The sequence below is a fragment of the Gymnoscopelus braueri genome (assembly GCF_963280865.1).
Source record: "Gymnoscopelus braueri genome assembly, chromosome: 19".
NCBI classification, from domain to species: Eukaryota; Metazoa; Chordata; class Actinopteri; order Myctophiformes; family Myctophidae; genus Gymnoscopelus; species Gymnoscopelus braueri.
The window spans coordinates 21,463,589-21,491,392 of NC_137621.1; the positions used below are offsets into that span (position 1 = coordinate 21,463,589).

Consider the following 27,804-nt stretch of genomic DNA (forward strand, 5'->3'; position numbering starts at 1 on the left):
AGTCAACAGCCATAGCAGCTGAACATAGAGCTATGACGCATAGAACAGACCGTTCACTGCATGTCATGCTTGCAGTATATTAAAGTTCTATGTTACGTGTTTTGCATGGCTGCGAATGTCTGTCGCTGATTTCCTAGGGATAATGTTTCTGTTTTTGTCTCAATAATTATGGCTTGCCGTGACTTTGACAAGTGACTTAATTTGCAATTTAATTGCTCAAAAACAAGGGTAACTGTAAATGTTGTCTACAACTCAGCTGGTTCATTGATATTTGGCTGAGATGCTGTCATGATGTAGCTTTTGTGCCCTCTTTACCCCCCCCCCACCACACACACACTTCAAAAATGATTCCCTGGGTCCAGTAATTGCTTTGAGTGCACCATTGAAAAATATTCAGTGACAAATATTTGAGAATTGAGGTCCCTGTCCTGCTGTCGGTGCACAGAAATGGGAATGACACTGATCGGACTAGTAGTGTGTAAGATTAGCTGCGGACTATGAATACAAGAACGGACGCCCCGGGTCAAATACGGCGACCTCGGAACGGTCGCCACTAGGTATTCCTAAACCGTAACCTCAGTAAAACTATGCCTAAACCGAACCTCATTCCTAAATGTAAGCTTAGTAAAACTATGCGTAATCCTAAACTTATTTTTCGGACCTTTACCTCAGTAAAACGAATACAAGAACCGCTGGGGCGAGCGGTCCGTGAAAGAAATGGGGGCGAGTGTGTTTTTGGGGCGAGCGTTCTGGTTACCGCTGACCATAGTTTTGACATCGGAAGCGCTGCAAATCTGCCAAGAATTAAGCAAATGAATATAATTTATAAGAAAATCTGGCTCCTATGCTCAGTATTAAAGTACCAAGTCAAACATGATAATGTGAGATTTTTTTAAAAAAATCAACCATTTAACCCATTAACTGCCAGAGGTATTTTCATATTTTTTTAGCCAGTGCCAGAGATTTTTCATTGAAAAAAAAAAAAGTACTCAGGAGCCGAGATACATAATTTTTAAGTTTTAAGTTAACAAGGAAGTGGATAGGAGTCACAGAATTTTTAAGTTTTAAGTTAACAAGGAAGTGGATAGAAGTCTAGATCTTCGAAAAATCATAGTCTTTGGGTTTTTTTTATTTTTAGTTCACGTAGATCTACGCGACTGGCACGTGGTGGCTTTAAATAGGTTCGCGTAGATCTACGTGATTGGCAGTGAAGACTAGGTGGTAGAGCAGATTAGCTCACGCTGACCCGCCAGGCTTCAGCAAACATTGGAAGAAACACTCCAATGAGAGATACTAGGCAAACAGAAAGAGTAGTGAATAAAACGATACAGTATTTCACATCAGTACCCTCACTAAATGCTTTTTGGATGGCTTCCTGTTGTGAGGGAGGGACAGCCACATTTTTGGGGCTTGCTGCTTTGGCTGGAGGGAGCTCACATGCCTCAGTTACAGGAACACATGTTCCAGATGCAGCCTGTGGCTGTTGGCTCACTCGGCTTTTAATGACGTTGCTCTTTTCCTTATTGTGTTATCTTGCTGTTTTGGGAAGTTGGTGTCTTTGCAGCGTGATGACTCTGGCCCCTCAGGTTTCCATCTGTGACTCATCTTTGACCGCGTGTGTGTGTGTGTGTGTGTGTGTGTGTGTGTGTGTGTGTGTGTGTGCGTGTGTGCGCGTGCGTGCTAGCGCACACACACAACACGTCTTTGTTATTCTTATCGTGATTCAAGGTTATGAGGGCAGGTGCAAACAAGTTTTCCCTGTGGACAAAATGCCATGAATAAACAAAATATTCATCACGATGACAACTACTTCCATATAGGGTATTCCTAAGTTTCATTATTAATGGAACTTAAGAATACCCTGTCTGTCATTTTGTCCCTGCATTTTTGGTCAATTGTCTATATGATGCTACCAACATAAATAGGAAGATGGAACTTGCAGACTGAATTGAATGCTCCAAAGCCCTCTTTAGCAGAACGCTGACAGTCATCAGAGATTTCCATACTAATTCACTGTACACAAAATCTGCCAACCATTGTACTGTACTATATTGTACTTTACTAGAAAAATTGATACTGCTCTGTGACACTAAAGAAATCTGTTTCTGAATATCCAGCTTTTCCATAAAAAAGACCAATCTATCTCATCTAAATGGGTAACAACAGTACTTGAGCCTAATTTATTCTTAGTTGCGAGCCAGTGTCATGTGGCAGAAAGAACCGATCTACAAGCTCACATCACGACGTGCATTGTGAGCTTGTAGATTCTAGATTGGCTATTTTCGGCGCGTAGAAAAGTATAAGTTAAAGGTAGGGTAAGTGATTTGCTTTGGTTAAAGTAAGTGTTAAATATCTCTATATTCTGATAGTCTGATAATCTCTCCACCTCTTTATTAAACAGAAAATGCATTTTCGTTTCAGTTTAATTTCCAATTTTATCCAACCAGGACAGAGAACTCTATCAGGATATAGATTAAACAAGTGAAATTGGAAGTGATGACACTAAGAAATGAGCAGACAAAATTGGAACTGGAACACAAATTGGAACAAATTAAGCTTAAAAATTGGTACTTTCTCCTGATTGGCTGAGATTTTGACACCTACCGGAAAATGTATTTTCTGTTTATTAAAGAGCTGGAGAGACTGGAGACATCTGTTACTGAAAAAACACTCTATAGCAATGATTACTATCAGAATATAGTGTTTTAACCTTTTAACAAAATATTTTTTGTTTTAACCCAAAAATATCACTTACCCTACCTTTAAGCATAAGCTAAAACCTTCACCCTTGGCCCCGTTCTGCCACACTGCAGACTACTGGGAACCTCACCTACACCAGTGTGAAAAATGAATGTTGCTGACAGCTCATTCAAACCTTGTGGTTTTGGAGTGTTAAGGGAAGAGCTATGGAAACACTGGGGGGGTTAACATTGACCTGCTAGTATTCAAATTATGCCGCTCTAGCAGGTCTGTATCTGGGTCAAAGGTTCATTTAAACCTGCCGTAGCTCTCAGTCCCAGTTTCTAGGAATCTCTGTGCGCGGTCAGGAAAGGGTGAGAGAGAGGCCATGTTCACATCCGCAGAGACGGAGGGCATTGAACCGTCAAACACCGGATTTTGCATAACAAATACATGGTTATCAACACAAGAAGTTGACATTTAACTTGCTCTCTCTCTCCCCCCCATCTCTCTCTCTCTCTCTCTCTCGTTCTGTGTCTGGATATAGTGTAAAAGTAATCCAAGTCGAACCTGTGTCCTTTGCTCTTCAACTGGCTATATGCTTTGTATTTATGATTAAAGGTAGGGTAAGTGATTTGCAATTATTCAAATAATTGCAAAATGGGTCTATGTTCTGATAGTGCTCGTTACTATAGAGTGTCCTGTCCATATAAAAAGTCTCCATGTCTCTCCAGCTCTTTATAAAACAGAAAATGTATTTTGTAGTTTTTTTTTTTTTTTGTAGTTTCATTTCCAATTTTATCCAACCAGGACAGAGAACTCAATCAGGATATAGATTAAACAAGTGAAATTGGAAGTGATGACACTAAGAAATGAGCAGACAAAATTTTAACTGGAACACTATACAAATTAAGCTTAAAAATGGGTACTTTCTCCTGATTGGCTGAGATTTTGACACCTACCGAAAAATGTATTTTCTGTTTATTAAAGAGCTGGAGAGACAGGGAGACATCTGTTACTGAACAAACACTCTATAGCAATGATTATTATCAGAATATAGTATTTTAACCTTTTAACAAAATACTTTTTGTTTTAACCAAAAAATATCACTTACCCTACCTTTAATCGTTTAATTACCAGTTGAGACATGCAATGTCATGTAAACCAGTGGCTCTCAAGGTGGGGTGGGGTAAAACATTTTTTCAATAGTAATTAATTAGATTTGACTAGTAATTCGGCCCGGGTCGCTGGCCTTGCGGTCCAAGCACCTAGGCTATATATAGTGTAGCCTGACAGTGCATCGCAGGTTTAGAGTCCCGTTCCCGACGGTCTTTACTGCATGTCTCTCCCCATCTCTCCCTCCCTGTTTCCTGTCTATCTTCACTAATAAATCAAGGCAGAAAAGCCCCAAAAATATCTTTTAAAAAAAAGAATGAGTATTCAGATAATAGGATCCACTCTCTCTACTGCTATCTCTCCACTTACAGTGTAGAATTCTGTACCAAATCTAATCTAACAATATAAATCTTCTTTTATGGGGATCCCTGGCACAATATATTTTCAAGTGGGGGTCTGCAGCCTAATATGTATACATTTTGGGGTCTTTGACATGAAAACGTTTGAGAACCACTGATTGACAACCATTTAAAATGTTTTATTTTATTTTATATACGGACATGAATTATGTCATGCCCACAACTATGACTCAGCTTACACTGAAAACATGCTTGCATTGTGGTGAGATGTTAATGAGTTGCAAATGATTTAATTATTACTTGAGTTCCTCTCCCACGGTGAAATCCTCCGCCGTTAATTTAACTCTTAAGAGAGTGTACAAATGGAACCAAATGGACCCTGGTTGGTTCACACTCATGATGTGCCTTCCCTTTTGCTCCTCTCTCCAATTTCTCTTTCTATTTAATCCATCTGTACAATATTTTACTGTAAGTTAAGCTTCCCTTCTCTCTCGCTTTCTGTTTCCATCTCTCTCCCTCCCTCCCCCCCCTCCCTTCATAATACCACTCTATTGAGATGAAATGGAGCAGAACAAACCCGGATATATACACTGTAGTACAGTGGCCTGGCATTAACACCCCCCCCCCCGCCCCCACCACCACATACACACACTCTCTGGACTGAATTAGTTTATGTGACCAACTGTACTGTGATTATAACAGCCTGGAGGCATCTGTGACAAACAGTACCGTGCTCTGTGCTGTATACCGTATAGCCACTGAATGCCAATGCCACGCCACTTCTTGTATCGTCGCTATTGTTTGGTGCTGTGCCCCCGCACTGGTGGCAGACGTGTGGCATAGAGGGGAAGACGCATTTGTAACTCAAATCTTTGCTTCTGGTGGTCCCTGGAACAAAATATTTTGAGATGGGGGTCTGCGGCCAAATACATATTCATTTTGCGGTCCTTGACATGAAAAAGGTGTGAGAACCACTGACATAGCAACATAAGTCTTTTCAAAAAACTGTTAGGATTTAGATGACATTTGTAGGATCGGAACCTCAGGCCTTAATGGGTTAAATATATAGGGCTTAATTGGTTAACGGACGCTCTTATCAAGAGTGACTTTAAGTGCAAGATTGGAGTAACAACAGGGGGAAAGAAGTAAGTGCTACAAAGTGACTAGGATAGCAGGCGGACCTAACATCAGTCTAAATATGTAATATGCAATCTAAATGACAAACTTGGTATCCGTTGAAAAGCAAACGGCGTACATCTTAAATAGCACACCGTACACAGATGCTGTACGTGTGTGGGGCAGCAGCGGCTCAGGTGGTAGAGCGGCCGTTTGGACAGAAAACCGTCGGTTCGATACCCGACTCATCTTGGCTTCATGTCGAAGTGTCCTTGTGCAAGTAGTGCTAGAGGATAAGATAGAGTCTGAAGAGGTGAATTTTCAGACTGTGGTTGAAATTGGGGAGTGAGGATGCAGTACAGACTGAGGAGGGGGAGGTCATTCCACAGCTCGGGAGGCAGGAGAAAAGAGTCTACCGCCACAGGTTAATTCCCATTAGCGGTGTCTCCGGCTTGGTCAGGCGCTCCAACGAACACAGCAGCGGGTGGGAGGCTGGTAGGGGATTGTGTCCTTGTCACTGCACTAGCAACTCATACTTGTTAGTTGGGGGCCAGTGTTGCCATGTCCGCTTATTATAAGTGACTTGGGGGTTGTTTTTCTGTAAAGTGGCTTGTAAATAGTGGTAGTTGCGGGTTGTGTTTTTTTTGGGCTTGTTTCTCAAGTGTAGTTGCTTTATGTGGGCTTGCTTCCATTTCTTTTAAAATTATTATTTAAACCAGTGGTTCTCAAATATTTTCATGTCATAGACCCCCAAATATATAATATATATATTATTATATAATATCAGGGGTCATCACCATGCCAGCTTGGGATGGACATTTCCATCAATATTTTATTTTTTGCCACGGACATGCAAAACAAGTCATTAATAATATTACCAGAAACACATACATAGGCCTGGCCACAAATGTATACAGTACTATGGACTCTTGATGTGCCATAGTGTCTACTGCACTACACATTTTAAAACGAACCACTTATAAAATATCACTTATATAATCCAAATCTAAATATTTTTGGGGGAAACAAAGCTACAGGCTCACAACACATCACGGCATGTTGTGAGCTTGTAGATCAGCAATTCTGTTTTCTTTTTAGCCTAAAATGGCATGCTCACAATTGGGATGTCAGACTTAAAGTGATTAGCCATCCTTTAGAAACCCTGGAGACTGAGAAGTTATCCACTGTATACTGGCAGGGCAGTCCTGAGACAGGCATTAAATGTGGCATGGTCCAAGTATATTCCATGTTTGGGATTTCAATAATTGGGTCTTATCAGTACAGGCAGTGCTTCCATCTTACATTGCAGGAGCAAAAGGGCCACTTAGCTGCAAAGGTGAGTGGGTGCGTATTATACTTCATATGGTTATTACAGTATATATAGACAGATGGCTTTTCAGAGGACCGTGTTACTTGAGGACAGGAGGAGGTGACAGGAAGTTCTACCAGCTAAACTAGTTTGATAGTTTGTCAACGTAGCTTCAATAGTTGTGTTTTCCATACGGTGAACATACTCAAAAATGTTGAGAAAGTATGCAGATGGAACAATAGAAAACGGTATGTACGTGATCATGAGCGATCCTTGAGGGGCACGGCAGGATTTAAAGGAATGCAGTGTCACAATAGTTTGATGCAAAGGTGCCTAAGTTTGATCAGAGGTGAGGAGGAGGTCTGGTGGTGAGGCTGTGGATCAAGGGTTTCCATGGATTATGCTTGTTGAGTGTTATTATGATTGAGTTGTTGTTATTGTTATTATTGGACACTTTGAAACACTTTCTCTCAACTGACGAAAATTATCTTTTCTTGTACAGTTCTGCCCTTCTTTGCCATGGTAGCAAATAGCTCCTTCTGAACAGATGACATGCCATGTTTTTGCTCTTTTCCACTGTGGACTTGACTCACATACTGTACGACGTACGTGGTACAGGTATCGCGTACAATACCACAAATCTCCCGCAACATATTAATGAGCATGTCATCCCGACACTATCAACATTATTCAAACACATTTTTGAAGATTAGATAGTGAATATAAAAAAAGAGACGCAATTATAGACAAAAGTTGTCGTAAAAAAAGAAAAGAAGTACCACGGACATAGACAAGTCTTGCCATGGACATGTTTGTCCATGTACGGACATGTTGATGACCCCCGATTAATATGTATTTGTCCCTAACCCCCATCTGAAAATGTTTTGTGCCAGGGAGTCCCATACTAGATTTGTGGTGTTAGAATGTTTAAAAAATATTCCACATTTTATTTCAAGATTTTAAAAGAAAATAGCAGATCTACAAGCTCACAATGCGTTGTGAGCTGAGCTTATAGATCGGCTATTTACAAGTAGCTGATGTATACAGTATATAGGTTTACAGTGCTCATGTGGCCTATACTAGTCCCTTATTTTGGGCTTCTGGTTTTCATAGACCTTGTTGCTTATTTCTCTCAAAATATGGCAACACTGGTCGGGGCAGCTGTTCAGTGGGGAGGGGATCTGGAGAGATGGCATGAGATGCCATGCATGCTTAACGTTCTCCCAGTGACATTCCTCGCTGGTAAGGAAGAAGAAGTGACCGGTGACTCCGTGTGCATCAGAGGAGACGTGGTTGTCTACACCCTCCCCGGGCCGACAGTGGGGGTTGGCAGTGACAGGAACCACAGTACACACTGGGAATTGGCAGTGACAAAACTGGGAGAAAATGGACCCTAAAGTCCCTATCCCCGACACCATAAAGAGTTGTCTGTCTCCTCCTGGGACACGGGGAGTGGCGAGAGTGTTAGGCTACTTTTAGTGCTCTGAGACAGTAAGGTTTGGTAACAAAAAAAGAAAGGAAAAAAAAATATGTTGGCTGTGGAAATGGTAATAAAAGTGAAACAGGCTTAACGCCACTGACCAGCAGCAAACTGGAGACTCTTTGTCCAGTGGTGAACATCGCATTTCATGGTTCGTTTAATTTTATTTCAGTTGTAGCCCTCTTTTCTTTTATTCGTGTCTGCAGTATCTCTCGGTTCCCCTCTCTCTCTCATTTACACTCTTTCTCTCTCAATCATTCCTCATGGACATTGCTCACTTTTTGGTTCACCTGTTGGCTCTAGGAAAAGCCAGGGAAGATTCTATTGAGGTTCCTGTTTATTTTCCTTCAGATGCAGACATAGCACCCCCTGCTGGCTGATGGTGTCAGCTCAGAACACCCTGCAGTTAATGATCTGTGATTGCAGGAGGACTATCTAATGACATACCTGCAGTACCTAAAAACACATACTGTACCTGACAGTCATTGTGGCTGTATTTGGATCTTAAATCAATCATTTTTCTTGGAACATTTATTTCTGACTTACAGAACAATGTTGTTCCTACTTTAGACAGGACAACAATATTTAAGCGAAATGCGCCTTTTGCGCTGGCGCTATGTGGCCTAGCGCTGGCGCTGTAATGCGGGTTGGTGTGATGTGTGTGTTACTGTGTTCACACGGGTACCCATGTACTTTTTAATTTATGCATAACTACATTTCAATGTACTGCATGTGAAAGTCTGACAAGGTTTCAGATGTACTACTGTATATAATGTAAGGATATGTACGGAATGTGGTTATGATTTGGCATATAATTATTTGGCCAGATCAGCGTACAAGAATCATCCTCCTGCGATCCTGTAATTATGTATGCTTAATAAGTGTGCTTAGAGGCTTTTACGGTGTGTGTGTGTGTGTGTAGTACTGAAACACAGAAAATCAGCTTTGATCAGAGTTGATGGGTGTCTGTCTTGTTATTATAGCCTGCCCTGCAGTACCCAGAGACCCCATGGGGCTCCCCTTCTGTGCACTGACCCGTCTGTGGCTCTCCCACAGCGCCAAGCCAGCCTACTTTAGTCCTAGGCTCCATCTGAGGCCATCTGAGGCAGCGAGGGGAAATGAAGGGACCCCCCCAGTGTGCTGTAAATTACACAAACACAAATCACGTCAGGTTGAAGACCGGAAACCCCAGTGGGCACACTGTAAATATAGCTACCGTCGCACATAGCTCATTTCCTGGCTAAGGATTGCTGCCGCGTGCCAGTGGAAAAAAAAGCTAATCTTGGTGAAATTGCGATGGTTATTAGGTGGTTGTTGAGGCTTTTATACGTGGTGTTTTATGGGCGTGCAATCTGTTGGTGGGGTTGTAGATGGCTTCATTGAGCAGTTTAACCACTTAAGTTCTGTTTTTATACGTACTCCGTCGTATGGCGACGTCACGCAGCGAAAATAGCCAATATACGAGCTCGAAACGCATCGAATCGGGACACTTGCGAGCGTATAGATTGGTTATTTTTAGAAAAATGACCAAAATGGGGATGCAAGGTTGAAAGTGGTTAACTGTTCTATGGGCCTGAAGCCAAAAAGGCTAGATAAGAAGGGATTTAATTAATCGTTTTGGATCATTGGATGAAAAGAGAGGTCATGTGATTTTCTTTGGGTGCAGAGTGTAGCTTCCTCCAGCCCCCCTTCATTTCTTTTCTAAATTGACTGTACGGTCGGTACATTATATAAACAGTTACTTAGTTGTCCCACAAGGAATTACATGGCTGAGCTTGGGCGTTATACCGTTGCAACCACGCTGCCAGATTCACAGAAAGGATTGCCTCATTTACTATGCATGTTCGAAGGAGTACACTTTTTGGGGATTTTCAGTTTGTCTGGAATGGATTTTCAGTTTGTCTGGAATGGATTTTTGATTTGATTTCTTTCCCTTTTTTGAGAGAAATTAGATTGTGTATCATGGACAGGTTTCCCCCATGATACACAATCTCCCACGCCCTCTTTCTAGATATATACTGTCAACTTAGTTGATTTTTGTATTTCTCTCTCGTACACACACACACACACACACACACACACACACACACACACACACACACACACACACACACAGGAGCTGCTAGGACTTGGACTGGGATGCTAAAAGAGCAGTGGTGTAAAGTAACTAAGTACATTTACTCAAGTACTGTACTTTTCTGAGGTATTTTTACTTTACTGGAGTATTTCAAAATTTCAGTACTTTTACTTCTACTCCACTACATCTCGGATGCAAATGTTGTACTTTTACTCCACTACAATTATTTGAAAACTTTTCAGATATAAATTATTATATTATAAAACATACATTAACCACTTTATCCCTATTTTATACCTAGGCTATACGTTGTGAGTTTGTCGATCAGCTATTTTCAAACATTTTAGTACTTTTACTTTTGATACTTTAAGTACATTCTGATACCAATACTTTTGCACTTTTACTCAAGCAAATTTTGAATTCGGAACTTTCACTTGTAACAGAGTACTTCTACATTGCACTATTGATACTTTTACTTAAGTAAAACATTTGAGTACTTTTCCCACCACTGCACACACACACACAGGAGCTGCTATAGGCTAGGACTTGGGCTGGGATGCTAAAAGAGAGAGGGTGTGTGTAAGACAGACAAGAGAGAGGCACTGATGAGAGAGAGCTACTGTGTGCATGCACCCATGCGGTGCCGTGCAGAGGTGGCGGTGCTGTGGAGCTCCTAGCGTGCAGCTGTTTGCAGAAGGCCTGGCTGTATGCTGCTGAGACAGCTCTCCCTTGCCTGGAGCCCAGCCAGAGGGATTACAGACACTAAGTAGCTGAAAGCCCTTTGGGTGGTTTCAGGTCAAATCCCAATGTTGCCAGTTTATTTATTTATTTATTTACTCTCTATCCTATTGCTTTTCCAAAGAGCTTGAGAAAATCTTCAGGTTTTAACCACTTGAGGCCTGACTGAGGTTCCGATTCTGCGAAAATGTCTTCTAAATCTAAAACGGTTTTCTGAAAAACGTATGTTTCTATATCAGTGGTTTTCAAACGTTTTCATGTCAAGGACCCCCAAAATGATATGTATTTGGTCGTGGACCCCCATCTCAAAATATTTTGTTCCAGGGGGTCCCTGAAGCACAGATTTGAGTTAAAAATGTTCGCTTTAAAAATGCATATATTCAAAGATTTGCACTCATTTTCACGATTCTTCAAAAATAGCAGATCTACAAGCTCATAGCGCGGCACTCGGTGCCACGCTATGAGCTTGTATATCTGCTATTTTTAAATAGCGAAAGTGTAAAATAATGCTTTTTTAGCTCAAATCAAATAATGACACAGATGTGTTCCAGGTCTTAATGGGTTAACCACTTGAGGCCTATAGCATCCCTATTCTGGGGGAAACGTTTGCCCCAAAAAAAATAGCATTTTTGACGAAGAGATTTGGTGTAGAGGGGAAAAAAGAACAGACCAAGTACAGAGGAGAATTCATGTCCATTTTACATAGAGCCTGGAAGGGGTTAAGATGCTTACCACTTCGGCACATAATGGGTGAATAATTAATTTCTCATGTCATGTGTCGTTGGTATCTCTCAGACTTGTTCTATGCCAGCCACGTCTAGCCTACTCTTGTCTTTTCTTTGCCAACACAGCCTACAGTGTTTAGTAGTGGCTAATTTAAGTGTGAAAATAATGGACCATGCTTGTCCACTTTTTATACTATTTTGCGGTGTATCTGTGCATAAGTATAAATGAATAAATCTGGCTTTATTGCCTCCACCCAGTAAGGGTACACAATCCCTTCTTTTGTTGGCATGTGTGGGGATGCTAGCTATAGCTTGCTAGCTCGTTGCTAGCTAGGCTGAATCAGCAGTGGCTTTGTACCAGCAGGCCGTAGCGCCGTTCTGTCTCTGGTCCTCCATTGAAAGCCCCTGTTGTCTCCCCTCTCTCTCTCTCTCTCGTCCAGTGACAGTGACATATTATAGCTTCTTCTTCCTCCTCCTCCTCCTCCTCCTCCTCCTCGATGCCCTGCACTCCTCCTCCCACCTCCCTGTTCTGTATAGCACTGTAGCGCTGCCAGGACCACTGTCCTCTGTTAAGGGAGTGTGAAAAAGCCTTGTTCCACTTCAGAGGAGACGAGAAGGAAAAGGGGTTAGAGTGATCAAACAAACAAGGCTTCTTGTCACGCTTTGGTATTCTGTTAAGTTAAGCGGTCTGGAAACAAGAATCCTGAGCTGACTCCAATCAAGTTATTCTGTGTCACTGTGTGGACGAAACTGCTTACACATCTGGAAATGAATGGGGGTTTTTGTGTGCAAAAAATAATCGTCTCTGTCGGATGGGGAAAAAAAACATTTCCTTTTTTATTATTATTTAAAAAACGTTCTAAAATAGCAGATCTACAAAAATGAGGTTTCTACCTGACAGCAATGAACTAGGCTCTGTGCTTACCTGTAGCAAAGAGCTTCCAGGACAAGAGACGGCACTCCCATTACGTCCCATTACAGCAACCAGCGACCAGTAGCAGAGCTCTTCCTCCGCCATATTGGAGTGATAGCGACTTCCAGGTTGCTTAACATAACATTTAAAAAGTCATGCTGTACAAACAAAAATGTGCTTTTATTCTGTTCTACTATCATATATTTAATGCTTCTACAGGACTGGTCTGTGTTGAAACAAGGCGATAAAGTATTATAAATATGCATAGGCTACTACTATTACCATTCACTCATTTAATTATCATATTTATGAATGGATCAAAGCGGAAAGTAGTAACACATTCATTCAGAATTTCAAGGTCCATGCGCATGCACGTGCGTGCGTGTGGCCGCATGTTTTATGTGCGTGTATGAGATGTTACATTAACTCATTCACTGCCACTGACGTAAAAAACGTAATTTGTCCCGTTTACCAATCCTGCCACTGACGTAAAAAACGTAATTTTTTTTTTTTGAAAAAAAATATTTTTTTTTTTTTTTTTTTTTTTTTTAGTTTTTTTTTTTTGTTAGTGTGTGCACGTGCGTGGCTTGTGCGCGCGTGCACGTGCGTCTTACAGTAGCCTAACATTCATTCAGATTTTAATTCATGAAAAAAATAACTAATCTTGAAACTCATGGGTTCTTCATTATGTATAATGTACCAAATTGAAATAAATGGCATAACGTCAAGGACGCCCAAAATGATGTATCTGGCCGCGGACCGGCATCTCAAAAGATTTTGTTCCTGGGACCCTTAGAAGCAAATATTTTAGTTAAAAATGTTTGCTTTTAAAGAAAGATATATATATATATATATATATATATATATATATTCAAAGATTTGCACAAATGTTCATGTTTTTTTTTCAAAAATAGCTGATCTACAAGCTCATAGCGCGGCACAAAGTGACGTGCTATGAGCTTGTAGATCTGCTATTTTTGAATAGCCAAAGTATAAAATAATGGTTAAAGTGGTTACACAGATGCTTTGCCAGTTTTAATAGGTCAATTAATTGTACTATCTTTCTGTCTCCCTCTCTCTCTCACTCTCTCTCACCCTGCTGCACTCTCTCTCTCTCGCTCTGTCTCTCTCTCTCTCTCTCTGTAGGTACTGCTTTGTGGTGGCCCTGGGTTACCTAAGCTTCTGTCAGATCACAAGAGTCTACGTGTTTGACTCTGGCATGTACACTGCAGACTTCACAGGGTAAGCTGAACTCATAGAGCTGCAAGACACCTCTGGTTATAAGCAGTGGTGGAAAGTAACTAAGTACCTTTACTCAAATATTGTACTTGAGTAATATTTTTAGGTATTCTTTTTTACTTTACTGGAGTATTTCCAATCTTCTGTACTTTTACTTGTACTCCACAACATCTCAGAGGCAAATATTATACTTTTACTCCACTACAATGATTTGAAAACTTTGATTTTGATTATTACAAAACATACATTACCCACTTCAGCCCTATATACATTTCGGCCATTCGAAAATAGACGATCTACAAGCTATATATACAGATATACATCTGCTATTTTCAAAAGATTTTTACACATTTTCTACATTTGAAACGTTGTGAAATGGGACATTCTGCATAATGCGTACTCTCTACTTTTGGTGCTTTTAAAGGTTTAATGACATTCACTTTTACACCACATTCAAAGTCTTTGTCCTGGTCCTTCAAAAGTGTACAAAAAGTTTTAAGTGAAAATTCCATTCCAGTGATCCATGGCAGGTGTTTTTCTCTCACATTTCTAAAGCCTTTTCAACTGCAATGAAAAAAGAAATCTTTGCCTGCGGGTGTCGCTGGTGAGGGATTTTGCCTGTCAATCATCGCCTCTGCTCCGCCCCCCCCCAAAGGAAAGGATAGGGGAGGGGAGGGGCGAGGAGGAGAGTGGGCGGGATTAATCGACTGTGACCTCACTGTCGAAGGGCCAAGCTCAGATTACTTTTCAGCCTAATTATTCAGAAAACCCCAGACCACAGAAAATCCACTGAATGTTCTAAGTTCAGGTTTTTTGGGTGTAATTGAGGTCATAAAACCCCAAATAAAACATTGAAAATAAAAAAAAGTGAAAATGAATGTCATGATACCTTTAAGTACATTTTGATACCAATACTTTTGTACTTTTACTCAAGTAAATGTTGAAATCCAGACTTTTACTTGTAACAGAGTATTTCTACATTGCAGTATTGATACTTTTGCTTAAGCAAAACATTCGAGTACTTTTTCCACAACCGGTTATAAGGACGTGTGTGGCATTGCTTTACACTGTAGCTGTTTAAACGAAACCACAGGAGCCTGTGTTGCTGTTCTTTTGGTTCCACGGAGGGGAATACGATACGATATCCTCTCTGCCGGGTGGAAACCTCATATGTCCAAAACGTTTACTTTTCAGGATTCGAATTCAAACATGGCAAAAGCAGCAGATCTACAAGCACGAAACGCGTCGCTTTGCGCCGCGTTTCGAGCTTGTGGATCTGCCACTGATACTTTTGTAAGACGCTGTATAGTGTGATCAAGTAGGGCGTTCATGTGTCAAAAACACAAAAAGTTAGAATATGGAGATAGGAGGTTTTCTGCCCAACGATATACTTTATTGTCCCCGTGGGGGATGTTGATAAAGATTGTAGTTTCTTGTTCTTAGTTCCTTCCTCACCCAGATTGTCTGACAGCTCAACAAGATAGACAGCATGCCTAACCGGGGCGGGGGAGGCCAGTTGCTTAGCAACGCAAAGCCAATGGTTGAAGACCATTTCTTTACTGAAGTAAAAGTATCAATACCACAATGTAGAAATACTCTGTATATTTTCCGTATATTTATTTTTACTTGAATAAAAGTACCTCATTATTTAAAAAACGTGTCACATTGTGAGCTTGTCGATTGGCTATTTTTGAATAGTATAAAACGTGGCTTAAATGATTTATGTATGTTTCTAATAATAATCTAAATCTGTAACTAAAGTTTTCAAATAATTGTAGTGGAGTAAAAAGTACAGTATTTGCCTCTGAGATGTGGAGTAGAAGTATAAAGTATTGAAAAATGTACTCATGTAAAGTAAAAGTACCTCAAAATTGTACTTAAGAGCAGTAAGTAGTAAGAGTAAATGTACTTTACACCACTGCCCAATGCAGACCCACATTGTCTCCGGGAAAACTGAGATATCAGTCTTAACTCACAGAGTAGTGTCACTGTGAAACCAAAGCGAGTTTGGTACTTTAGACTCTGACAGTCCATCATTTATTCAAATTAAGTCAGATAAAAGTCATTTTATGGATGCCTCATGTCCATTTGACTCTGTACTGTGTGGCTTAACTTAATGCTGCCACCATCATTTTCATATGTAAAGTTCTTCAGCTCTCTGAACTTTTTAGAATACAACTGAAGACTGCCTTGCTTTGTAGTTGGACAAATATGGAAAATAACAGATCTACAAGCTCACAACGAGTTGTCTTGAAAAAGGTTTAGCACTGTAGCCTGCAAACAGGTCGCTGCTAAATTATTATTTATTTATTTAACCACTTAATCCCTATACTTTGTCGCACGACAAATAGAGAAAATAGCCCATCTACAAGCTCTGAGATTAATAATAACTTTTATGAAAAGGTTTGACTGAAAAGTGTAACTTTAAAAAAATCTTAATGGTAAATAGTGACACCAGGGTTATAAGTGGTTAATATTCAGCAAAAATGTTTATATATTTGGGCTGGGCAATATGACTCCAAATCAGTGTCACGATAATTTTTTACTTTTGCCTCGATTAAGATTAATGAACGATTATAAAAAAAAAGGTGAAATAGCAGATCTGCAAGCTCTCAACATCGCGATGCTTCACGTACAATGCCCCATTGTACAACGAAGTATAATACAGTGTTAAGAATTATTTCGTGTTGATTCGTTATAAGAAAATAAAAATTGCTTCTCAATTATTCAATTAACCTGCATGAGCAAGATTAAGTCTCGAAATTCAATTTTCTTTTCTAAATTAAGTTTTAAATTTCAATTAATTTTTGGTTAATTGCCCAGCCTACTCTGACTATGAGGACATGTGAGAACGCAAGACCCTAAGAAGAGCTTAGAGAAATCATGGTCTTGTCTTACCAGTAGTAGGATGCAATGCCCTTCGACAATGACTGTGTATGATGACTGTGTATTTAGGGATACAGATGCTGTTCCTGGATTGAGTGAACATGCTTTAATGATTAGCATGTTAAAGTCTTTGTTCTCTGTTTTCTTTTTTCGATAGGCCCATGATGGTCATTACACAGAAGATCACCAGTTTGGCGTTTGAAATACATGATGGTAAGGCATTCATCGAGAGAGGAAGTCAAGTGCATTTTAATTAAACATTAGGCAACCTAACACTTTGCATGTTATTGTGAGGGGAGTTCTACTTGAACGCGGCCACGCGCACTTGGCACAGACAACATCACACTGACTCGAGACCGACTGCTTTCTTTTTCTCCCAAATGAAGCATGTATGTCGGATTCCCAGCAAGCGTTACCTCCCACTGCAGGTACTAGTTGATTAGGTTGATTAGGACTACTAAGAATCATCCCGGTGCTGTTTTGACACCTTGTCGTGGCTGCAGCGAAAATGACACACATTACGGTAATCCAGACATATCTGTCATGTCTATAACCTATAATGTGCACAATAGCCAGCAGTAAATATGGGAACGCTTAGCCTTCCCTAGCCCACATTAACCGCCGCCCCTGTTGCGCTGTAAGCAGTCTTTTTCAAACCAAAACCAAAACTAGTTGCAAACTTGCAGCTTTCAATTCCCTTTTTTGTAAAGAACAGTAACCAGTGAAATGTAATCATTTCCTTGACATGGCTTCGAAAAGTTTGATAATGCAAAAGATACATCAGTAAAACTTACTAAGCTATATAAAAGAATAAACTGTTGTTTAGAACAGAACAAGCTGTTGTTGTAAAGTACCTTCTGTCATATAGGGGCTCTTATGCAGTCTTCACATCCAACAGCAGGTGCCATTCAAGCTCTTGATAGCAATTAGATAAAGGTCACAATTCCATTCGATTTTGATAAATTATGTGAAAGCAAAGTGGGGTCCTGGTCCTTCAGGGATTCCAGGCGGTCCCCAGCTAAATTATTGATAGTTCAAAACCAAATGGACCCTTACAGGTCTGTAACTCTTGAGAGTGTCCAAATGAAACCAAATGGACCCGGAGTTACGGGGGTCTGTGGCCTAAAAAGCATACCAAAACGAGGGTCCTTGAAATGACAAAGTTTGTGAACCACTGCCCTAGTAAACACATTGCAATTCCACTGAAAGCAGTCCTGCCTTATGCTGTCTCCCTTTATCTTCAATGTTAAGAGATATTTGGTGGCAAGATAAGGAGCACAGTGTGTTTCCCGTGAAACGGAGATGACACAGGAGCAGTATTTGAAGATATAAGGAGTGTTGGGAGTTTTTTCCCCGCTAGCGCCAAGCGCAGCAGGCTTGCTGTCGCCGATAAATAAAGATGAAGCAAGATGGCGCGCCTCGCCTTTTGAGATGAATTGAGTCATCAGGTGATGAAATAAACAAATAAGTCATGGAATAGACAAGTGTGATGGAGGGTCTGTGGTGAAGAGTAGCTTAGCCACTGTGAGGATGATGAGAGCTTGTTATAGTTCTTTATCTCGCTGCCTTGGAGTTTATTTTTTTCCGCCACAGGCAATATTAAGCTATGTTAAAACCATACAGTGTGTGCGCGAGTACTCAAATACACACGCATATTAGGGCTGCACGATAGAGACAACATTTCATATCTTGGTATTTATGCCAAATATTTCGATATCGATACGATATACGATATTACCGTTCAAATTTCATATTCTATATTTTGAGTGTTGCAACATCGAAAACTAAGCATTATTCAAAAAACATGATAACAAGTCAATAACACTCTTAATTTTAAGTGCTATTGGGTTCCCACACTTATTTGATATTCTAAGTAAGTGTAGCAACAATGAAAACTAAGCATTCTTTAAAAAAACAGAATAGCTATAACAAGTCAGTATCACTCTTAACTTTAAGTATCCTATTATTGGGTTCACACACTTGTTATTTGATATTCTAAGTGTTGCTTAAGCTTAAGCTAAGCAGTGTAGCTTAGCTTAAGCATTCTTCCCAAAAATAGCATGTCAGTTTCACCCTTATTTTCACCCTTTCGGTGATTTTATGAATGCCATTTAACAAATAAATAATTCAAGCCTAAAGCCGAGAATAGCCGATCTACAAGCTCACAACGTGTTGCGCTGATGTGAGCTTGTAGATCTGCTATTTTTTGGTGTGTGACACCCTGGCTTGTGTAATATAAATTAGGCGTAGGCATAACCGCAACCTGAATCTTTTCCTAATTATAAGCCTAACTCCCCAAACGTTTTTTTTAAACCATAAAATAACTATTTATCTCGTGAGGACCAAGAAAATGTTCCTCACAATGTTGATTTTGTAGGGACATTTGGCCCTCACAAGTATAGTAATACACGCACACACACAAGCTCCCCACAGGGCTTTACGCTCTCTAGAACAGTGGTTCTCAAACCTTTTCATGTCAAGGACCCCCCAAAACGTAAGTATTTGGCCACGGACCCCCATCTCAAAATATTTTGTTCCAGGGACCCCCAGAAGCAAATATTTGAGTTACAAATGTTGGCTTTAAAAATCTCTATATATATATTCAAAGATTTGCGCAAATTGTCACGTTTTTTTTTTAGCACGGCACTCTGTGCTGTGAACTTGTATATCTGCTATTTTTGAATAGCCAACGTACTGTATACAATAATGGTTTAAAGTGGTTACAAATAATTGTGACACTATATTCACTTATTTAGCTGGAGACCCCCTGGTGGTACCCTGCCAACAAGGACCCCTGGGGGGGTCCCCGGACCCCACTTTGAGAACCAATGCTCTAAGAATACTTCAGAGGAGCTGCTCCTGTTCATGCTTTTCTGTGATGAAGAGGAACACGGGACACAATGGAGCTTTGAACCATCCTTTGATTAGGATCAGAGCGTTTCCTATCGCTAGGGGAGCAGCGTTAGCTCGACCAGGCGTAGAGACTCACAATGTCTTCGCCGAGAAACGCCTCGTGCTTTTCCCAGGCATAGTGTGCCCTATGACAGTGGTTCTAAAAACCTTTTCATGTCAAGGACTATTGTTCCAGGGACCCCCAGAAGCAAAGATTTGAGTTAAAAAATGTTCACTATATATTCAAAGATTTGCACACATTTTCAAGATTTTTCAAAAATAGCAGATCTACAAGCTCATAGCGCGGCACGGTCTCCGCCAGGTCAGGTACGTTATTGTGGCCTCCTGGTGGCGCTATAATAGGCCAATGTGAAAAGGGTGCCATTTATTCTTAGGTCTTTCACGGCAATCAGACACTGCATTCATGATTTGAGGCATTTTGTTCCAAAAATGTGTTTTGCTAAATTAGACCTGCTGGTGGCGCTATAACAGGCCAATGTGAAAAGGGTGGCATTTCTTCCTCGGCCTAGTGGGAATGTGCGTGTGAAAATTCACGGAAATCGCAAGCTGCGTGCATAGTTTGAGGCTTTTTGTTCAAAACGGACCAATCCTGCAAACTTTGGAAGCCAACCATAGGCAATGAGGATGGAATATGGGAAATCGGACAGATTTGTGTTGATCACATGACTATAGATATAATGTGTACCGATTTGCATGACGTTTGGATAAAATCTGTTGGAGTAATGTAAAAAAAAAATGGTTTTGCACAAATCGGCCTCCTGGTGGCACTATAACAGGCCCATGTGAAAAAATTGGGGCAGAGGTTCTGAATTGGCATCCAGGGAGTGTGTGTGCACAGTTTCGGAGCGACCGGGCCAACGGTGCCAGAGATTAGCTGCTAACACACAGACAGGACACACGGACGGACGGACGGACACACGGACGGACGGACGGACGGACGGACGGACAGGGGCGAAAACATACTCTCTCGCCATGCCTTTCGGCCTGGCGGAGACAACAAGAGGCTTGAAAAAGAAAGAAGCAAGAAGACCATTAGCCTACTACTGAACTGTCACATATTGTTGTTGCTGTCGGGGGGAAACCTTGTATATCCAAACCGGTTAACATTTCAGGAAATGGAAAAAATAACCTGTGATTGGTTCTGTATTTTATAAAACCCACATTTTACCATTTTCACTTTCAAAATGTTTCAAACCACCCCAGAGTGTGTGCGGTATCACGATGCGTTGTGAGCTTGTAGCTTGGCTATTGTCGCTACTTTAATACAACCAAGTAGGGCATTCATTTATGACATATACATAAAAAGTTGAAATGTTGAGATACTGTACAAGGTTTCTGCCACGACGGTGACTATAGGTTTCTATGCTGGGCGGCGCCAGCCTGCCGGATATGATTCGTCGCAACGGCTCCAGCTGTGCCGTCAGTCCTTCGCCTGTGAGCAGTAAACATTCCTCTCGGTGTTAAATGACGGGTTCTAATGAGGTTATGTAACAGCCCTTCCCCCCCCGTCCCTCTGTCCTCGGCTAACTCTGCCGGAGGGGCCCAGTAATAACACCATATCGCATCACACTGTAGTCTCACACATTCATTCTTTACCCCCGACCCCTGTGTGCTGCTATGGAGACGACCTCTGATCACTGGGTTCATTTGCTGTTGACGCAGACGGCCCTTTGTCCCTGCTCCTTTATTGTTATTTTGGAGTGCTTGTTGATTTTCCACTCTATAGGGGCCCCTGTTCTCAATCAAGCGCGCCCTAACTATAACGATGATTATGTGAGCGTCCACACTGATGAACAATAACGTTCTGTAAACGGTGGCACCAAACACGCACCTGCGTGCAGTCCAGCTAGCGTGTCAGAGCCCCATTTCTATAGTTATTTCTATAGTGTGTGTGTGTGTGTGTGTGTGCGCTTCGCTATCAGTAGTTGGCAGTGTCCTAGTGGGTTGATGAATTTTCTTGTCTTCCTGTTCCTCTCAGTCCACCATTGTTAACCAAGTCTTTCCTGCTTTCTCATGAAGACAATCTGTAGTCAAAGAAAAAAGATACGGTAGCTGGTCTCGGTTTTGAACAGGTAAATCTTTGCACCCATCTCTCAAGTTAACCCATTGAGACCTGAAGCCGATTCTACATGTCTCCTAAATCTCAACAGTATTCTCAAAAACGTATGTTTCTATATCAGTGGTGCTCAATCTTTTTCATGTCAAGGACCCCCAAAATGATATGTATTTGGCCACGGACCCCCATCAAAATATTTTGTTCCAGGAACCCCCCAGAAGCAAAGATTTGAGTTAAAAATGTTCGCTTTAAAAATACATACAGTATATTCAAAGATTTGCACACATTTTCATGATTTTTCAAAAATAGCAGATCTACAAGCTCGTAGCGCGGCACTCGGTGCCGCGCTATGAGCTTGTAGATCTGCTATTTTTGAATAGCTCAAAGTGTAAAATAATGCTTTTTAGCTCAAATCTAAAAATGACACAGTTCCAGGTCTTAATGGGTTAAACACAACCTTGGGGTGTCTGGTGGTGCAGACAGTTACACTGATGCTCCTCATCGTGAGGACCTCCCGGTTAAAACCTCCCATCGGGTCTCAGGTTTTCCGTTGCTCTACGATGTCCTGTCTAATAAAGCAACAATTGGCAAAAACAATGTCATAAAAACCCCATCACAATTTAAGTGTCTTTATGAGTTGTCTGTTATAAAGTAACGAGCCGCTCTTTTTTCTTGTTGTGTCTCTCATTAGGTTTGGCCAAGAAGGAGGAGCAACTGACCCCAAGTCAGAAATACCTAGCAGTCAGGTATGTGACTCAGGTATGTTTTTACTGCACCAGATGACGGATTATTTTCAATAAAAAAAAGTGAAAAGTTGACACAGGTGTTAACCACTTAAGCTCTATTGCAAAAAATATATTTAGTTTGCTCTTTTCGCCCCACCTATAATGAATGACAAACCCAAAATAGGGATGCCAGTTGACAGTCGTTAAACTTGAGGTTCCTCATCAGCTGGCGTGGGAAGGACTGTGTTGTTTTTCACATCATTACCTTGCCCGCAGTGATGTCTGTCTGTCTGTCTGTCTGTACAGAACAAAATAGTATCTCAGTATTGGATGGGCAGATTCACATGAAACTTGACAGGAATGACTGATTGTCTGTCCTGAAGAGATGATTAATTTATGGGTCAAAGTACAATAAGGCTGCAACTATAGATTATTTTCTGAGAGATTATTCTATACATTTTTATCTGTCAACCATTTGATTAACCCAATGTGTGTCATGCAAAATAGTTAAAATTGGCAATTTAACTGTGTTGGATTATTTATTTATTTTACATTTTCACCTATAATGACATGCCCAAAATAGCGATAAATTATTCATCGATAATTCTTTATTATTTTTTTATAAATGATTAAATTGATTAGTTTGATCTGTTGCACCCCTAGGTCAAAGTGGTCACCCACAAGGTCCCAGTCAAAAGGACGTGTTTGGTCATAATCTCAGCAATGGAGAGATGTAGAAAGATGAGGTTTGATAAGATGGGAATAAAACAACCAATCAATAAACCAAGGTGTAGCATAGCATGTGATTTGGCAGTGTTCTCACGGTGCATTGCTTTGTGCATGATCAAATTGTCCCATGGCCCCGTCTCACACACTCTGATCAGGTTTGCCAGATCTGCTTATTATAATTTCCCTGCAAGATTTAATTTGAAAATAGCCGATCTACAAGCTCACAACGCGTCGCATCGCGGCGCGCTGTGAGCTCCTTACCTGGTTGTGAGGTTCCTAGACCTGGTTGCTTGTTTCTCTCACAGAATCTGGCAACACTGACTCTGACGCCATCATACAGTTCATACTGCCTTCTTGCAGTGCAACGGTTAATCAAACAAATAATTCAATCGATTATTTAAAAAAAACGTTTTAATTGGAACTGCAGGAGGAAATGAAAGTGTGCTATCCGATTAATTGTGCCGTATAAGAAAAAGCTGGTTGAGGCTACATTCTTTCCCTTACTGGATTATGGTTGATCTGATTTAACATGCGTGCCACTGCCAAATGCTTGCACTGGTTAGACACGGTGTACCGCAGTGCCCTGAGGTTTGTCACCGGCTGTCACAGTTTCTCGCTCACCATTGCACCTCGTATGCCAGAGTTGGATGGTTTTCATTTGCCTCACGTATAGACTCACTCACTGGCATTTTTATTTATTTATAAATCCATCCTTGGTTTGCCTCACACCAAACCAGTAACTACAGGTTACGTTCGGGCGACTCCCTCTTACTCACTGTCCCTAAAGCTCGAACTCAACTTGGCGTACGAGCCGTCAGGTGCGCTGCCCTTGCACCTTGGAATCACTCGCAGACAGATATGAAGCTTAAGGAACTGATCTCGCTTTGGTCTTAAATGTTTCCTGTCTGATTTGATGTCAGACTCCATCGGTCGGTGCACCTGCTCCTTTTGCTAATGGTTTTATTGTATTCTTCTATTGGTGCTATGTATTTTTTTGCCTTATGACACTGCTGCACTCTTTATTAAAGTATATATATTTTTAAATGTATGTTTTGTAAGTTGTAACGTTTTGTACTGCTGCTACAGGACTCCCTCATAAAAGAGATGTTGTATATCAATTGGATTTCACCTGTATAAATACATATCAAATAAATAAATAATTGAGTTTGGGTGAGAAAAATAACGATATATATTTTCCTTTACAAGTGAAGACTTTCATAAATGGTGAAAATAGCCGATCTACAAGCTCACAATGTGACTTTTTGATTTTTTTTCATGTCAATTCGTTGATATAAAATATTATTCGATTAATCAAACCAGTATTCGACGAAGATAATCGTTAGTTGCAGCCCTACTGCCTTCTTCAGAGACAAATTCCTCTTATGTGCCTCGCAATTAAAAAAAATGTTGGTTGTGATTGGTGAGCTGACACAAAGGTGTTGTAACCTACTCATAGAGAGAATAGCAGAAGAACTGCGGGATGAAATGAAATGAAAGTGAACAATCCGCATAATTGTGCTGTAAATTCCGTGGAACATTTATAGAAGTCGACGAGGTAAATTTATTTTTGACGGTTTCCATGGCAGTGGTACAGATCCAGAGAATGGGAGTTGTGGACTGTAATGAATCTCTCTAGAAGATTCCCATAAAACATAAAACACTGTGTCCTCTCAGCTCATCATCAGTGGAGCTAGCCAAGCTGCTCATATGGCCCTATAAGGTGATACGCTGCTAAACTCCATGTTTTATAAAAACAGAAATGCCATGGTTTGTCGTGAGATAGCTTAGTAGCTCTGAGATAGCCGTGTTTAGACTGTTCACTAGGACAGTGGTTCTCAAACGTTTTCCTGTCAAGGACCCCCAAAATGGCAGATCTACAAGCTCACAATGTGCTGTGATGCGACACGTTGTTTCCACAAATAGGATGGATAGAATTTCAATTGAATAGAACCGATAATAATGTCCCTGTTTCTCATTCCAATCAGACATTTTCTTTAACGGTTTCCTTTTCATGAACTTCATGTCTCTTGTGGTATTTATGTCTGCTTCCTCGTGGACCTGCTCATTGGGGCTGCAACTATCCGTTATTTTCGGAGTGTTTTTTTCTCTCAAATACTTTTTCGATCAATCGAATAACCTAGAAGATCATTAAAGACATTGTGTTTAAATATAGAGATGAATCGATGAAACACTTAAGCCCTATTTTAAGCATTTTTTTAATATTGTCGCACCACAGTGTTGTGTAAAAGTTGTGAAGCAGATCTAGCTTGTAGATCAGCTATTTTCACTGTTGTTGAAAATTGTTTTCCTATAATGACAAAATAGCGACCGCTTACTAATTGATTATTTCGTGATTTATTTTTGTTTGTTTGTTCACTTTTTTTTTCTAGAGTATTTTGAGTTAACTGTTGCACCCCTACTCTTGTGGTCGTTCCAGGCGGATGCCCAACCTGTTGGAGTACCTGAGTTACAACTGTAACTTCATGGGCATCCTGGCAGGGCCCAGCTGCTCCTACAAGGACTACATGGCCTTCATAGAAGGCAGTGGTTACCAGCCGCGCCACCTGGAGGTTAACGGCAAGGAGAACGGCAAGCACAAATACAGCGAGCCCTCGCCCAAGGTACTACACACTGCCGTGCAATTACTGCCCTATACTAATAATAATATACTGTATGATAACCGAGGGATGGGCAGTTAACTGAACATATATTCAAAGCAACATTTATAACCAACCCTAACTAACCCTAACCAACTTAATCTTGCTCATGTATGTTCATCGAATAATTGAGAAGCACCTTTTTTTTTCTTTTTTTCCCTTATATATCAACGAATCGACACAAAACAGTTGTAAGCGTTTTTTGATGAACGGCTTTAGCCCTGTATTAACCCATTAAGGCCTGAGTCCGATTCTTAAAATGTTTTGTAAATCCTAAAAAAATATAAAAAATTTTTTTTCACGATTTAAAAAAAAAATCAGATCTACAAGCTCATAGCGCGGCACTTGTATAGCTGCTATTTTTGAATAGCCAAAGAAATCTAAAATGACACAGATGCGTTCCCGGTCTTAACACTTTACCTGCCAATCACGAGTATAACCGTTGATGAAAAATACACCCGTTTACTGCCAAAAAACTTTTTTTTTTTTTTGGTCTTTTTTTTTTTCAATTTATCCACACAGAACCAGAGATATCACGATCCAAAGATTTCTAGCTCCATTCACTCCTTGGTTAACTTATTACTTTAAAATCCTGTATCTCGGCTCCTGTGTAAAAAAAAATTAAACACTGGCACTGGGGGAAGTAAAATAAAAAAAACCCTCTGGCAGGGAATGTGTTAATGGGTCTTTCAGTGCCATGCTTATTTATGGAATTTTGGTTCTGAGTGCCACACACCAAAATTAATTGTAAAAAAAAAAGTGCTTAGGAGCCGAGATACAGCCTTTTTCAGTAAAAAGTTAAACAAGAAGTGAATGGAACAGCAATCAAAAAAAAGTTGAGTTTTTTTTTCATGACGTATTTGACGTAGTGTGGCACACGGGGCGTTAGGCCTCATGACGTATTTGACATATTGTGGCACTGAAAGAGTTAATGGGTTATGCTTCGTTATACAATGGCGGCGAGCAAAAAATAGCGATAGGGTTGCTCATAAATCGTAAGCGAGGCAAAAGTTTGAAATAATCGTGAAATTGATTTGAAGTCGTATCGCCCAGACCTATAATAACCTTTTAAACACAAGCATGAGGTTTGATTCCCACTCATTTAACCATCGTACTGCCACACCCATTAAGCCTGAGTTATACTTAGTTCCACGCAGGTGTCCTGCTCCGAAAATAGCCGACATTCAAGCTCACACACGTGCGTACATGCGTGTGTGTTACTTGGGAGTTAAATGCATATATTGTTGGCTGTCAGACATTTCAAGGCCCATTTTCTCTTTCAAACACAAACAAAAAAACTCATTTTTTATGTCAAATGCTTTTTATTTTGAAGGGATATAAATTCAAAACGTCAGTATAACTTCTTTTTTTTATTGGGAAGCTTTTAAATGATTTAATTTGAGGATGTCTATAAACATTTAGTTACAGTAGGATAAATTAGTTTATGCTGGGAGGGAATAAACATTTGTAGAAACGTATTTTCCTTTTTACAAATTAAACAAATTAAAATGTATTAGAATACACTGTGATTTATATACTTTGAAGATCCCAAATTGGGACTTTAGGGTATCCCGTTAGCTTTTAAGGGCATGCTTGGGTAAACTTTGTGACAAACCTATCAAAACTAAAAGCCCCCCTATGGTGCAGGGTGATTATAATTAGTTTGTTCCTCTTCACAGTTGTGTTGTATTATTGCCAGGCTATTAGTTTTTATTTGTCTTCCCAGGGAGAGAGAGGGTTTTAATGTGGCCAATGTAGTGAATCCCTTTAATCCTCCTTCTGTTTTAATAATTTAAGATCTGAGAGGATGCTTTTCTCTGAAGACGTGCCCACTCAGAGGTGGAAGAATTACTCTGATTTATTTTACTCAAGTAAAATTAGCCACAATACCACAATGCAGAAATACTCTGTAAGTAACTCTACGAACAAATACAAGTCCTGTATGCAACCTTTTTGCTTGAGTAAAAGTGCATACGTTTTGGCATCAAAATATACTTAAACTACAAGAAGTAAAAGTACTCATTATGCAGACTGTCCCATTTCACAAAGTTTTATTTTAGAAAATAGCCAAAGTTTTGTGATAATTA

The 27,804-nt window shown here is 40.3% G+C and overlaps 1 protein-coding gene across 1 annotated transcript in view; it reads left to right on the plus strand.

Moving 5' to 3' along the window:
- The window catches only part of mboat2a (membrane bound O-acyltransferase domain containing 2a), an 82,582-nt gene that overhangs the window by 41,681 nt on the left and 13,097 nt on the right, over positions 1 to 27,804 (plus strand). Inside the window, exons 4-7 of the mRNA XM_080413724.1 lie at positions 13,659 to 13,754; positions 16,795 to 16,850; positions 22,298 to 22,352; positions 25,498 to 25,681. Coding sequence (XP_080269850.1) covers positions 13,659 to 13,754; positions 16,795 to 16,850; positions 22,298 to 22,352; positions 25,498 to 25,681 — 391 coding nt within the window. The remainder of the gene's footprint in view (positions 1 to 13,658; positions 13,755 to 16,794; positions 16,851 to 22,297; positions 22,353 to 25,497; positions 25,682 to 27,804) is intronic.